Source organism: Vombatus ursinus, unplaced genomic scaffold (genome assembly GCF_900497805.2).
Source record: "Vombatus ursinus unplaced genomic scaffold, bare-nosed wombat genome assembly UNPS02008996.1, whole genome shotgun sequence".
NCBI lineage: Eukaryota > Metazoa > Chordata > Mammalia > Diprotodontia > Vombatidae > Vombatus > Vombatus ursinus.
This window is the reverse complement of record NW_020948774.1, coordinates 12,450,358-12,465,704: the sequence shown is the minus strand read 5'-3', so window position 1 is coordinate 12,465,704 and position 15,347 is coordinate 12,450,358. Positions and strand designations below refer to the sequence as shown.

The 15,347-nt window shown below is 39.3% G+C and overlaps 1 protein-coding gene across 1 annotated transcript in view; it reads right to left on the bottom strand.

Moving 5' to 3' along the window:
* The window catches only part of LOC114034476 (protoheme IX farnesyltransferase, mitochondrial), a 104,622-nt gene extending 93,376 nt beyond the window's left edge, over nt 1–11,246 (bottom strand). The window contains exons 1-2 of the mRNA XM_027850172.1: nt 11,210–11,246; nt 5,546–5,910 (exon numbers count right to left, since the gene is read on the bottom strand). Coding sequence (XP_027705973.1) covers nt 5,546–5,588 — 43 coding nt within the window. The 5' untranslated portion in view covers nt 5,589–5,910; nt 11,210–11,246. The remainder of the gene's footprint in view (nt 1–5,545; nt 5,911–11,209) is intronic.
* Between the last annotated feature and the right edge of the window lie 4,101 nt (nt 11,247–15,347).

The following is a 15,347-nucleotide window of genomic DNA, read 5'->3' as shown; positions in this document are numbered from 1 at the left end:
AGCCATTTCCTAATTGATAAACGATCAAGGAATATGAAATGGCAGTTTTCAGAAGAATAAATCAAAAACTATCAATAGTCATATAAAAATTCTCTAAATCACTAATAACTAAATTAAAGGAACTTGGAGGTATTACCTCACACCCACAAGATTGGCTAACAAGACAGAAAAGGAAAATGACAAATGCTGGAGGGTATGTGGGAAAGTAAGTACACTAATGCATGTTGGAGAAGGGAACTAGTCTGACCATTGTGGAGAGCAACTTGGACCTATGCCCAAATAGCTATAAAAGCATACCCTTTGACCCAACAATACCACTGCTAGGTTTGCAGCTCAGAGAGATCAAAGGAAAAGGAAAAAGATCCATATGTTAAAAAAAAAAAAAAGCAGTTCTTTTTGTGGTGGCAAATAATTAGAAACAGAAGGGATGTCCATCAATTGGGGAATGACTAAACAAGCTATCAGATGTGAACAACGGAGGATGCTATTGTTCTCTAAGAAATGATGAAGGGAAGAATTTATTACCAAATAAGAGATAGAGAACATTATGAAATGCAAAATGGATAATTTTGATTACATTAAATTAAAAGGTTTATGTACAACAAAGCCAATGCAACCAAGATTAGGAGGGAAGCAGTAAACTGGGAAAGAATTTTTACAACCAGTATCTCTGATAAAGGCCTCATTTCTAAAATATATAGAGAATTAAGCCAAATTTATAAGAATACAAGTCATTCCCCAATTGATAAATGGCCAAAGGACATGAACAGGCAGTTTTCAAATGAAGAAATTAAAGTTATCTATAGTCATTTGAAAAAATGCTCTAAACGCACTATTGAATAGAGAAATCTATCAGATTGGCTAACATGACAAAACAGGAAAATGATAAATGCTGGAGAAGATGTGGGAAAATTGGAACACTAACGCATTGTTGGTCCATTCTGGAGAGCATTATGGAACCATGCACAAAGGATTATAAAAATGTGCATACCCTTTGACCCAGCAGAGCACTTCTAGGGCTGTATTCCAAAGAGATCATACAAATGGGAAAATGACCCACATATACAAAAATATTTATAGCAGCTCTTTTTGTGGTGGCCAAGAATTGGAAATTGAGAGGTTGCCCATCATTTGGGGAATGGCTGAACAAGTTGTGGTATATGAATGTAATGGAATACTACTGTGCTATAAGAAACGATGAGCAGGCCAACTTCAGAAAAACCTAGAAAGACTTATATGGTCTGATGCTGAGTGAAGTGAGCAGAACCAGGAGAACATTGTACACAGTAACAGCCACAATGTACAATGACTAACTTTGATAGACTCATCTCTTCTTAATAATGCAAGGATCCATGACAACTCTAAAGGACTCATTACGGAAAGTGCTGTCCACATCCAGATAAAGAACTATGGAGTCTGAATGCAGATCAAAGCATATTATTTGCTCTCTTCTTTTGGTTGTTTCTTCTTTCTCATGGTTTCTCTCATTGGTTCTAATTCTTCTTTACAACATGACTAATGTGAAAATAGGTTCAGTATGAATATATATGCAGAGCCTATATAAAACTGCATGCTGTCTTGGGGTGGGGGGAGGAGAGAGATGGAGAGTAAAATAGGAACTCAAAATCTTATGGAAGTAAATACTGAAAACGTAAAATAAATAAATTTTTGAAAAAGCAAAACAGGAAAAAAAAACTCTAGGAAGCCTTACAAGAACTAATGCAAAGTGAAATAAGCAGAACCAGGAAAACAATTTACACAGAAATAACAATATTGTAAAGATAAGCAAATGTGAAAACTTACTAACTCAGATCAATACAATAATCCACCATAATTCCAAAGGACTCATGATGGGACAAAACAGTGCAGAGTGAAGCACATTTTTTTCTCTTTTTCATCTCTCCCCACCCCCCGATTATGCCCAATGAAGAAATGTTCTGCATTATTTCATATGCATAACATGTATTGCATTTCTTGCTTTCTCAATGGGTGCCAAGGGAGTGGATAAAAGGAGAGAATTTAGAACTAAAAACAAAATTTAATTTAAAAAAAAGGGAAAAAACCCACTTCTAAAGAATTGCCTTTCTCTGAAGATTAACTCACTCTGCTGTGAGGCATCTAAGTGGTGCTGTGGGTAGACCATTGGGCCTTGAGTCATGAAGAACTGAGTTCAAATCCAGTCTCAGACACTTATTGTGTGACCTTGAGCAAGTCACTTAACTTCTATTTGCCTCAGTTTCCATACGTGTAAAATGGGGATAATAATAGCATCTATTTTCCAAAGCTATTGTAAGGATCAGAAAAGGTAATATTTGTATGGCACATCACTTAACAAATGCTTACTTATTTCCTTAAAAAATATGCATGTGTGAGCACACTCCCATGCATGTGCACATGTATATGTATGTGCATGTATATATGTTTATGTATGTATGTGTATGTATGTAAAGATGTTATCAACTTTCCTGTTACCCAGGTTTATAACCTCAAAGTCATCCTCCACTCTTCACTTTCCCTCACAGTCTATATCCAACCAGTTGCCAAGACTTGTCAATTCTACTTCCACAACAGTTCTCATATCTGTCCTCTTTTCTCTACTATACAGGCATCTCCCTAGTTTTAGGCCCCAGTCATCTCTAACCTGGACTATTGGAATAGCCTACCAATTAGCATCACTATTTCTGGTCTCTCTTTTTTCTAATCCAATGACTATAACTAAACAGATATTCATAAAGCATAGGTTGACTATGCCATTCTTCCGCTTAAGAAGTTTCAGTGACTATTTCTAAGACAAATACCTCCTCTATTTGGCATTTAGACAACTGGAGGGTTTTGCTATTCTTCACTGGCTCCATTCTATTTTCCCAACCTTATTTCATCTTAATTTCTACTTCACCTCCCTCCCTATCCCACTCCCCCACTCCCTACACACACACACACACACACACACACACACACACACACACACACACAGAGTTCTAACCAAGTTGGACTAACATTCTATCTCCCAACTAAAATCCTACCTTCTACAGAAAGTCTTCCCCAACCCCTCTTAATTCCAGTGCCTTCCCTCTGTTAATTATCTCCTAGTTATTCTTTATATAGCTTGATTTGTATGTGTTGTATGTTGTCTCTCCCATTAGACAGTAAGCTCCTTTTTGTATCCCTAGTGCTTAGCACAGTGCCTGGCATATAGTAAGTGCTTAATAAATATTTATTGAATGATCCTGCTTACATGCTTTTGCACAGGATATCTCCCATGCTGAGAACACTCTCCCTTCTCAATTCAAGTCATTTAGCATTTATAAAGCATCTACTCTCTTCAGACACTATGCTAGGGACCGAGTATAAGAAAAAAAATGAGCAGTCCTTACCCTCATGGAGCTTAGCAGTAAGTATGTGCAAAATGTTACACAAGTTAAAAGGGAAGGAACATTAGCAGTTGGGAAAACAGAAAAGGATTCATGAAGAAGTCATCACTTGAGAAGATTTTTGAAGGAAACAAGGGATTCTATGTGGCAGAGGTGAGGCAGGAATGCATGAGAAACACTCAGTGGCAAAGGTACAGAGATGTATTAATAGAGTGTCATGAGTGAGGAACATCAAGAACACCAGTTTGACTGAACCAGGGAATGCAGGAATAGGAGTATGTTTAATGAGGTTGGAAACAGGTGTTGGGGACATCTTATGAAGGGCTTGAAGGCTAAACAGAAGAGTTTATTCATTGAAATTACTGAATGGAAGAGGGATATGGTCAAACTTACACTTCAGTAAGATCACTCTGGCTGCTATATGGACAGACTGGAGAGAAGAGGTTCTGGCAGTAATAAGCCCAGTTAGGAAGCTTTTGTAGTAGTCCAGGCAGGAGGTAATGAAGACCCAAACCAGGGTGGTGGCCACAAGAAGGGAACAGATGCAAAAAATATTGTACAGGTAGAAATGACAAGCTTTGGTTACTGATTAGATATATATGAGGGAGAATGAGGAGTCTAGGATAACACCAAGACTGTGATCCTGGGTGCTTAGGATGGTTGGTTCACTAAAAGATTAGTGGAAAAAAGACAAAAACAAGGCAACTCTGGTATTTGAGTTAAGCCTTGAAGGAAGATGGGGATTCCAAAAGGTAAAATGAGAAATTAGAAGATTATAGGTTTGGGGCGATGCATGGAGTACATCAAGCAGGTAGTTTGTCTGGAGATTAATGAGTAATCAACCCTAAGAATAGACAGCAAGCAAACTATGAAAGACTTTAAGTGAAAGAGTCTACAGTTTATCCTAGAGACAATTTGGCAGCTCTGTGATAGATAGAAAGGTGAGAGGAAAGTCTGGATATAAGGAAAACAATTAGGAGGCTACTGCAATAGTCTAAGACAGAAGTGATAACGGCATAAACTAGGTGGTTAGGAGATTTTTAAAATGTGAAACCTCCACCTCTTAGAATCCCCATTTCCTTTCAACTCAGGTACCACTTCCTGAACACTCTTTCCTGATCTTCCCAATTGTTAGTGCTCTTCCTCCACATATCTTTAGATCCATTCCCCTCACACAAATTACTTATCTGTGTATATGTTACATCACCTTATTAAAAAATAAGTTTGTGGACAAGGACCATCTTATTTTTTCTTTGTATGCCTAATGCCTTGTATAAAGTAGGTGCTTAATAAAAAGCCTGTTGAATTTGTGACATGATAGATCCAGAAACTTTTTATATCACTTGATAAAGTTTCAGAACAGCAAAAACTAACAGAAAAGCAACAAGATAAGCTTTGATCAAAATAAAGAAATGAAGGTTATCTTTTGCATTTAGCAATAAACTGTTTTGTGGGGTCAACAAATCATATCTGGGACTAAATTTCCCAATCTGTCAAATGAGGAGGTTTGTTAACATAGTACAACGAAATGAACCTTGGAATACGAATTTGGAGAGCCCGGCAAGTCACTTGTCTTCTCTAGCACTCAGTTTCTTCATTTGTAAAATGAGGGGGTTGTGTTAGATGGTCCCTTCTAGCTCTAAACTTATGACCCTATGCTAAGCCATTCAACCCCTTTGGACTTGTTTTCTCCTCTGACAAACTGACGCTACGGAAACTAGACGATCAATTAAGTCACTTCCAGCGGTAATATTCTGTAAATTCTAAGAAAGCTAACTGAAGTTAGAGCTGCTTCCTCAGTTATGACTAAGCTGAGATCAATGCAACACATCAGCCCGTGTTCTAGGGGCCCCGACAAGCACCTCTTGGCTCCAAGCATTCTACCCCCATGAAACCCCAGGATTCAGCCCCTCAGCACCAGGACAATGCAGCAAAATATCTACGGATGACGCGGATGGTGGTTTCCAGTGACAGCCCAGAAACTAAAGTCCTAAAGAAAACCAGTGGAGACAGCTGTGGAGGCTGAAAGGCGAAAACCAGAGACACTCCCCCATCACTCCGGGGATGTTTCCTCCCCTGTCCGGCAACAAGACTGTCAAGGGCTACCAAGGTTGTCTCAAAACATAATTAGGAACTACACAATTCGGGTGATAGGGAGCTAGAAGACTCGATACCTGTCAAGGCTAGTGAGGAACGTGCGTGAGGGCCGGCAGTCATATGCGAAACGCCGCCGACTACTCGCAGAGGTCAGCTAGACTTCCCTGTCCCTCACCGACTGCTGGGCGCCGCCATCTTGCCCCTCCCATTCCGTGAGCAACCGTTTACGTCACATCCGGAGCCGGGTGTCTGTTCCTGAAAGGTATTTTGGGTGAGACTGGAAGGAGCTAGACTGTAGCAAATCTGGTCGACTCCTCCTCCTGCTGAGACAGGAAGTGATCCGCTACACACCCGAGGATTCTCGAAGACAGGGGCTGGGGCTCTTCCTCATTGTGGTGCCTGCGGCGTGTAGCTCCATGTTCAGCCAGGGATTGGTGCACACCTGGGAACATTAGAAAGGGAAATTAAGGAAATAATCATAGCAACAGGGCTTGATGCTGTTACCTACACTTTTCACATTTATTCTCTACTCCACCATATAATGTATACTCCTTGAAGGTGGGAGCTGTTTTATTTTTGTCTTTGTATTCCCATTTCACGAAATAAAATGCTTGGGTTTTTTTTTAAATAATTTATTTATTTATTTTTAGTTTTCAACTTTAACTTTCATAAGATTTTGAGTTTTAAATTTTCTCTCCCTCCTCCCCCCCCAAGACTGTGTGCAATCTGATATAGGTTCTGCTTATACATTCATTATTAAGCATATTTTCGCATTAGTCATGATGTAAAGAATAAGAACTAATGGGAGGAACCACAAGAAAGAAGAAACCAAACAAAACAATGAAAGAAAAGGAGAGCAAATAGTATGCTTCCATCTGCATTCATACTCTGTAGTTTTATCTCTGGATGTGGATATCTTTTTCTACCCTGTGTCTTTTGGAGTTGTCTAAGATCCTTGCATTACTGGGAAGAGCCAGATCTATCAAAGTAGTCATGGCACAATGTGGCTGTTACTGTGTACAATGTTCTAGTTCTTCTCATTTCACTCAGCATCAGTTCATGTAAGTCTTTCCAGGTTTTTCTGAAGTCTGCCTGGATAAAATACTTGTTGATGGGTTAGCTGACCCTGGCCAATAATTGGCAAGTTGGTTTATTGATTGGTTCAGATTTGATATCATGAGTGTGGGCATTCACCACACTGATGCAGAGATGAAAAGTCTCATATCTGTATCCTTTCATAAATCCCAGGGGAGGGGTCAGTCTCCTATGCTGAAGTGTTTTTCTGAATATCTTGACATCCAGCAGCTACCAGTAGAGCAGGGGAGCAGTCCGGTTAATACTGGCTTTCTAACTATGTATGATTATCCCACTTTTATTTCTGATCACGTTTTTGTACTCATCCTTTGAACTCCTATGTATATATCATCCTCCAAACACAACTTGGATGACTGTCATCATTTCTTACTCTTACACTTCCAGAAAAAGCCAACAGTCCCAACTGGATCCTCACTGTTGCATGCTAATCCTTTTACCTTTTTCTAATAAACTGTTTAACATACTACCTAAAATAGATGTTCTGAATCTTCTCAAGCCATCTACACTACCACTTCCCCAAACCCTATCAACAGAGGACTTTGCCCCATACTTAAATGAAAAAATTGAGGACATTCATAAGGAGCTAACCATCTTCCTAAATTCACATCCACTAATATCATCCCCCAAGCTCTCTTCCTTTGCTTCAGTTCTTCTCCCTGCCAATGCCAACCCCTCTATTTGTACCCTTACTCCCATCTCTATTCATCTCCAGAAACTTGCTACTTTAATCGCCCCCTTTCCCTAATTTTCAGGCTTTCCTTATCTACCAATGCACCTTTAGTGCTTTCTCCCCTAAAGCTGGACTTCCTATTTTGTGTTGTCTCCTATTAGAGTGTGAAATCCTTTAGAACAAGGACTTTTTCTCTTTGTGTCCCCAGGACATAGTGCTTGGCACAAAGTAAGTGTTTAATAAATGCTTTTTTTCTTTCATTTATTCATTCATCTACTCCTTCCTTTTGCCTTTCAAACATGTCTAAATCTCTCCTAAAAAACCTTCACATGACTCACCCATCCTTTCAAGCGATCATTATTTATAACTCTTCTCTTTCCAGCCATACTCCTAGGGTTGGGGGGGGGAGGGAGAGAAGCTGTCTCCATTCTTTGCCTCCACTTTTTCACCTCCCACTCCTTAATTTCTTGCAATCTGGCTTCTGTTCCCATCACTTCACTAAAGCTGCCCCCTACAAAGTCATCAATGAGCTCTTCATTGCTAAATCCGATGACCTTTCCTAATCATTACCCACTTGCCTGATAAAGCATTTGACACTGTTAACACTGCCTCCTCTGGAACACTTTCCTCTCTGGATTTTAGTCAGTCAGTGAACATTTTATTATTTTGAGTCTAGATGCATAGAAGAATGGTGCTGACCCTAACAGTAATATGGAAGATCCAGAGGCAGGAAGAGTTTGAGGTGAAAGATAATGAGTCCAGTTTGGGACAGTTTAAGATATCTACTTGACATCTAGTTCAAGCTATCCAATAGACAGTTGAAGATGCAACATTGGAGATTGGAAGAGAGGCAGTTAGGGATGATATGTGAATTAGCTGCATAAAGATGATAGTGGAATCCATGGGATCTGATGAGATCACCAAGTTAAAAGGTATAGAGGATCTAGGGCAGAATCTTGGGTGATACCTACAGTTAGTAGGTATAACCTGATTGGGAGGATAGTGCTGACCTCAGCCTCTTAAAGGAGTGTGAGGAGTAGGCAGACAGGTAAGAAGAGAATCAGGATACAGCAATGTCACAAAAACATAGAGAATCAAGAAGAGGGTGATTGACAGTGCCAAAGGCTGCAGAGAAGTCAAGAAAAAAAAAGAGGATTGAGAAAAGGGTATTCAATTTGGCAATTAAGAAGAGATCATAGGTCACTTTGGAGAAAACTGTTTCAGTTCAATGATGAGGTCAGAAAGCAGACTATAGAGAGTTAAAAAGAGAGAGAGGAAAAGAAATTGAGGCACTTATTATAGATGACCTTAAGGAATTTAGCCAAAAAAGGGAGGGGGCCAATAAATACCTAGTGGAGATGGATATATCAAATCATAGTTTTTTGAGGATGGGACATCACAAGTATGTTTACAGGCAGTGGGGAAATAGCCAGTAGACAAGAAGACATTTAAGATAAATAAGAGGAAGAAATGATAGAGGGAGCAGTCTGCTGGAGAACATGAATGGGGTCATTGGTGCAGGTAGAGAAGGGCTATCATTATGTGAACTAGATGAAAGCAAAGATAATGGCAGAAAGCATCTGGGATATGTGAGATGAGGAGAAGGGGAGAAAAGGAAGCTCTCAGTGAATGGTCTCAATTTTTCCAGTTAAATATGAAGGTGGAGGGAGGGGAAACTGTCAGAGTGGAGGAGAAGGGAGGGATGAAAAGGTTTGGAAACAATATTGTGGGATAATGAATCAACCAAGGAGGTATAAAAGGATTGCCTTTCTGCAGTGAGAAAACAGTTGAGATTATATGCCATAAATTTGTAGTAGACCCTGTCAGCACAGTTTTGTGATTTTCTCCAGCTCTGTTCATAAATGAGAGCAAAAGCTTTGGATAGTGGTAGTAATTCAAGGCTGAGGCTTGGCATGGCAAGATGGGAGATAGAGGGAGAAGGATATTCTTGAGAAGAGGACAATGTAGGGTTGAATTAGTTCACTAAACGGTCAAGATGGGGAAGGGAAGGGAGTATAGGCACTACAGGATTGATAGTCTGGGATTCGAAGTAACAGGACGACAAAAGGGTTTAGAGTGACAAGGCTGAGGGAGAAGTGGAATGACAGATTATAGTTAGATAAGGGAATTTCAGAGTTCATAAACATGGAAATGGAGCATTTATGAGTTAACGGAGGTGTAGGTTATGGGAAATAAGGAAGCTGAACAACTGAAAGGGTGTGGGATTAAGGAAGAAAAATGTGGTTTGGATTCACTCCTACAATAAGACACACTCCTAGAGAGAGAAGTGAAGGTAGCTTTAATTAAGATTATAATATAGGTACAGAAAAGGTAGATTTACAGCAACATGCAATTAGCAATACAGGCTAAGAATACAAAGTATAGCAATAATATAAGAAAACATCACCAATTTGGGGTCACGCAGCTAGCAAACGTCTAAGGTCAGATTTTAACTCAGGTCTTCCTGACTCCAGACCCAGCACTCTATCAATTGCAACACCAAGATGCTTCTAAGAGGTGGAAAAGAGAAAAAAGACTGTGTATGATTCAGGCACTGAACTGATTCAGGAAAGGAAGAGAGTATCCAAAATTTTGATTGAGTTGTAGATATGGATTGACTAAACTTTGAAGGAAAAGTTACTGAGTAATGGAGGTAGAGAGAGAGTTGGTAGTGGCAATAGGGAGTGAGGAGTATTCCTACTCCTTCATCTCAACCACTAAGTTGGGGGAATAAGTAAAAGTGCAGCCAGTGCTGGGAAGGGTGTCTAGGGAGGCTGTGTCATCTCTAAAGCCATCTCTCAACGAAAGCCAGAAGATGAAAGAAGTGAGAAAAGAAAAGATTTCAGAAGAAAGCAAGTTTGATATCTATGGAATACATATTTCAGAGAACATAATGGAAGGGGTGGATAACTTTAGAGTTGTACGTTTGAGAGCTTGGGTTGAGGAGGATGGGAATAAAGGAGCAGGCATTGGGGTATGGAGAACAAAACTTGCATAATGGCAACCAGGGTTCAGGCTCACCCTGCCTTCTCCCATGTCCCTCCACCCATATCTGATTGCTCCTTCTTAGACTCTTTCGGGATAATCATCTATGATTCACTCCCTAGGTACTTTGCCCTTAATAAAAGGATTTGTATTGTAAAACTTGGACTCAGTCAAAAGGCCACACCCAAGGACCTAGAGGGCCATATATAATATGCTATATGTGGCCACATATTATACACAATTTTATTTTGTCAATTAATAAACCCTGCATTTTCCCTCTCCCCCCATCCTGGGAATAAAAGAAAAAAAAAACCTTTCAACAAATAAATATAGTCAAGCAAAACACTTTATGACACTGGTTATGTCCAAAATGTGTCTCACAGTGCATATTTAATCCATCAATTAAAGTGGTAAGCAGCATTGTAAATCATCAGTCCTCTAGAATCATCATTGATCATTGTATTGAGCAGAGTTCTTAAGTCTTTCAAAAATGTTCCTTTTTACAGTGTTGTTGTTAAATCATAAATTGTTCTCATTGCCTAGTAAAAAAGAAAAAAAAATTCATTTTTCACCCTCTTGGATTATATTTAGTTTTGTTGAATAAGTTATTCTTGGTTGCTAGGCACTGTGCTTAAGCATTATATGGAATATAGAAATGAGTTAGATACAGTTTCTGTCTTTACCAGTTTCAAGCTAAATTGGAAAGATAAGACATGTGAATATGAAAAAATAACCAATAAATAATGGTAAAGGTAGTGTGCTATGTTATTTCCAAGGGAGGAGAGATCAGTTTTAGCTGTGGGAATCAGGGAAGGCTTCATTAAGAAGGTGTCCTTTAGTTGAGTTTCAAAAGATTATAGGCTTTATATCATATATTATGGTCCCTGGAGAGCCACTAGATGTTTTTGAGCAAGGGAGTGACACAGATAGTGTGCCGGCCGTGCCGTGCACTCTCCTCCTATAAGGAGCAGGCTGCCAGAGTCATACTTACCAGTCTTCGGAGCCTACCCAGATAAACACACAGAGACGAGCCGACCAGGAGGTGCCAACACCCGAGCTTTATTCAGAGGCCATCACAGCAAGGCCAAGCAGGAAGGCCATAGCAAGAGAGCAGGAGCAAAGAGAGAGCAGTGCTTTGACCAGGACCGTTCCTTAAGTACCTACTTAGCCACTCCTCCTCAGCCCGCCTACTAGTCATTGATTGTAGGATCAGATACCAGAAGGGGATGTCTGGGTTTAGCGCACCAAGGGAGAGGAAGTGACGCAGGAGGCTAGGACCGGATACAGGAAGGAGGCGTCTGGGATTAGTGCACAGACAAAGAGAGAGTACGTGACCTAGGAAGTCAGGTCCAGATACCGGGAGGAGGCATCTGGGGTCAGTGCTACACAAAGGGAAGGTACGTGACCCAGGAAGTCAGGAAGGACACAGGAAGGAGGCGTCTGGGGTTGACGTTGCACTTAGGGAGGGGATTAAGCAAAGGGAACTCGTCCTCTGCCCGTCTCACTCCCACGTGGCACAGCCCCCTGCCTCAGGAGCATGTGCTCCGGCTACTTCCTTGTATCCTGTTCCTTCCCCAGCTTATCACAGCTCACATAGCACTGCCCACTGCCTCAGGAGCGTGAGCTCTGGTTACTTCTCCGTATCCAGCCCATCCCAGTTCACCACAACTCCACCTAGCATAGCCCCTGCCTCGGGAGCGTGAGCTCCGGTTACTTCCTAATACCCACTTCCTACCCCATCTTGCCACAAGCCCCACTTAGCAGTAGCCAACATCAGACAGTCCCTCACAAGATAGAATTTGGAAGATTACCTTGGGTAGCAATGTAAAGTATGGAATGGAGAATGAACAGACAAGCAACAGAAACTAATGAAGAGACTTGGAATAATGTAGATATTACATAATAGGACTTGAACTCAGATTATGGGTTTTGATACTAGAAAGGGAATTTTGGATAAGAGAATCATTGCAAAGACATAATGAGTTCAACTAAAATGAAATGTACTTGAATCCCCTGGCAACTGGGAAAATACTTAATGTTGTTCTGCTTGGGGTGCAGGCTTGCCTGAAAGTAATCTTTCAAAAGCAGCTGCGGTGTTAGTTAAATGGCACCCAGGGATTCACTTGACATAAGTGTCATATTTAATCTTATTCATTTATCAACAAATTTAGCAACATATGTGTAGCTTTCTGGTAGCCCTACTTCTCTGAGACAGTTTTTCCATTAATAGACTCATTGTCTTGCATTAATTTACTGAAATGATTTGGATTTCAAAGTTCTTTCATGCTATATATACTTTGTTGCCCAGTCAATCCCTTCTATAGGGCTCCTTCTGAGATAGTACAAATACAAATGTAAAATTAATCTTTCAAACATTTGTTTTTAGGAAATATCCTATTTCCTGTGCATTTACAGTAGGGGAAAACGATATTTTAAATGCAAACACTTTTCATATATAGAGATCTGTATTCAAACCATAAAACTAAGTTCAAATAAAAATGAGTTTTCTTTAGATGATAAGATGATCATTAGTTAGAAGTTGGATTAAATGAGATATATAGAAGTTAAATGCTTTCAGTAAGTTCAGACTGAAACCACACCGAATGGTTAACTAGATCTGAAGACTACGTTATACTAGCCAGCATCTTCCCTTTATTTTTACATACTGCTGGAGGTATATACATGAAATCTGTTCTAAAGATAGTATATTGTCACCATTGCCTAAAAACTGAATTCATACTGTGCAGCAATTCATTTCCCTTATTTTTTTATAAGATTAATTATCTTCAATAAATATTTTTTTATAAAAGTCGGGCTCCTTTAAAAAGTCAGATTGCTAAGTCATTCATCAGCAGAAAGCCTGAATGGGTTAATTTAAAACAGCTGGGGCCGACACAGTGCTCACAGATGCCTCAACTTAAAAAAAAACAAAAAACTGAGGAAAAGTTATGGGTGACTTTTTCCAGAAGATAAAAGGAATATAGGAATAGAACTGAGGTATTGTTACCAGACAGGTTAAGTTTTAGGCAGATGAATGAGACATTATGACTCCTAGCAGAGTAGTTTTAGTTCCATATTTAAATATTAGGTCTTGAACTACTTATCAAATGAGCATAAGCTTACATGTAGAAGGCTAATGCAATGTAATAGCCAAGAGAAACCAGTGGCTATTCCTGTTAAAAAAAGGATCAATATGTGCCATTTGTACTTTAGGAAAAATTTTGCTTTCCTCTACTTAGTGTTGTATAGTTTACCTACTAAAATTAATGAATTTACTAATTTATGTAATTATATTGAATAAACTTTTTGATACACCTCCACTTGTGTCTTTGATTTCATTCATACCTTTTCTAGGACCTTAATCATCCCCTTTCTTCCTAGCTTCTCTATTTTTGCTTTGATTCGCCCTTTCTTCGGAAGAAGAAAAACCTTACCCTTGATATACTAACTCCTGGAGCTTTTCTTTCCTTTACCACTATCCATTTATTCCTCATCCCCCTCTCCCCTCAATCCCAGTTGGGCAGAAAAATCTGGAGAGAATTTGGCAGAGAAATAGAATTGGGAGTCATCTTTATAGAGGTGATGGTTAGAATCATGGGAATAAATTTAATTGCTAAAGGAGAAAGTATAGAGAAAGAAGAAAAAAGAACAAAACCTTAGGAAAGATCTAAATTTGGGGGGAGAGAGAGAGACAAAGGAGCCTCTGAGAGAGACAAAGAAGGAAATGACTTGGTAGTAAGAGAACCAAGACAGAATGTATAGTATGTATGTACTGTACAAGAGATGAAAGTTTTAAGGAAGGCAGCACTCAACGTTGTGAAATGCAGAAGACAGGTAAAGGAAGATGAGGACTGAGAAAAGAAAATTAGCAAATCATTTGAGAAATCAGTTTTAATAAAGTGTTAGTAGTAGAAGCTGCTTTGCAAGGGATTAAGGAAAAATAGGTATCAAGAAGTGGATGTAGTAAGTATAGATTATTTTTTCTAGAAGAAGGAAGAGAAAGGACCATGGCTACAGGGGTTAACAGTCATAGGAAAAGGAAAAGGAAGCTTTGAATATACTTGTAAGTCACAAGGAAAGAGAGATTGAAGATAGAACCAATGAAATAAGGACCTTGAGGAAATGGTATAGATAACACAATTGGAGGGATAAACTTTAGGGAATCTTATAGATCATAGGTTTAGAGCTGGCAGGTACTCAATACAGATCCAGCATTTCTTAAGTTGCTCATTATATATTCCATTATGTAATTAATATCATAATGGTATGCTGACTCCTAAACAGTACTAGAGTTCAGTGGGGGCAGTTCTTGAGGTAGACTTAGTATTGGCCCCTGAAAAAAATTGGTATGTGAAAAGAGGATGGTTTTTGGCATCTCCAGATAGCCTCTCTTTACTTTATTCCTTTACCTTCTCCATAGCATTTCATCTCCTTATTCTTCAACTTACCTTGTGGTCTCTTCATCCTCCCCTTGCTCTCAAGAAAGAATCTGATAGGGCAGGGACCCGGGCTTTGTATCCATCCTCCCACAAACATCTTCCATGTCACAATTTCACCTGTCCCCACAATGCTATGACTGATTAATGTTTATCACATTCAAGTGTATATGATAATGAGATTTGGAATGTTTCCCCTATAATATTTGGACTTTAGTGAAAAGTTTAAGCTTTAAACTAAAAGACTGAATTCCGAAGTATAGAATTTCTGGCAACAGGGATGCCCTCACAAATTAATCTTTTGCTTTGCACTTCTTACTAAGTCTACTAGCAAAGCTTATCCTAGGATGATAGGTTGATAACAGTTTATATTATTCAACCAAACTTTTGCCCTTAATTTTTATAAGCAATAACATAAAGAACTTTTGAAAAGGCTAGGATCCCTGTTTTCCCCTTGGAACATTGAACATAGTTTTAGAGTTTACTTGAGAGAAAATCATCTTGTATATAGTACAAATAGAGAGCTCGTATTGGTCAAATAGGCTATGACTCTAATTCAATGTCATGTAGAATAAAGGATACATGTAGCATGGTGTACTGGAATAGGCACTGGACCTGAGTCAGGAGGCCTAGATTCAAATTTCACACTTGCTATTTACTAACTGTGTGACCTTGGACAAATCACTTTACTTC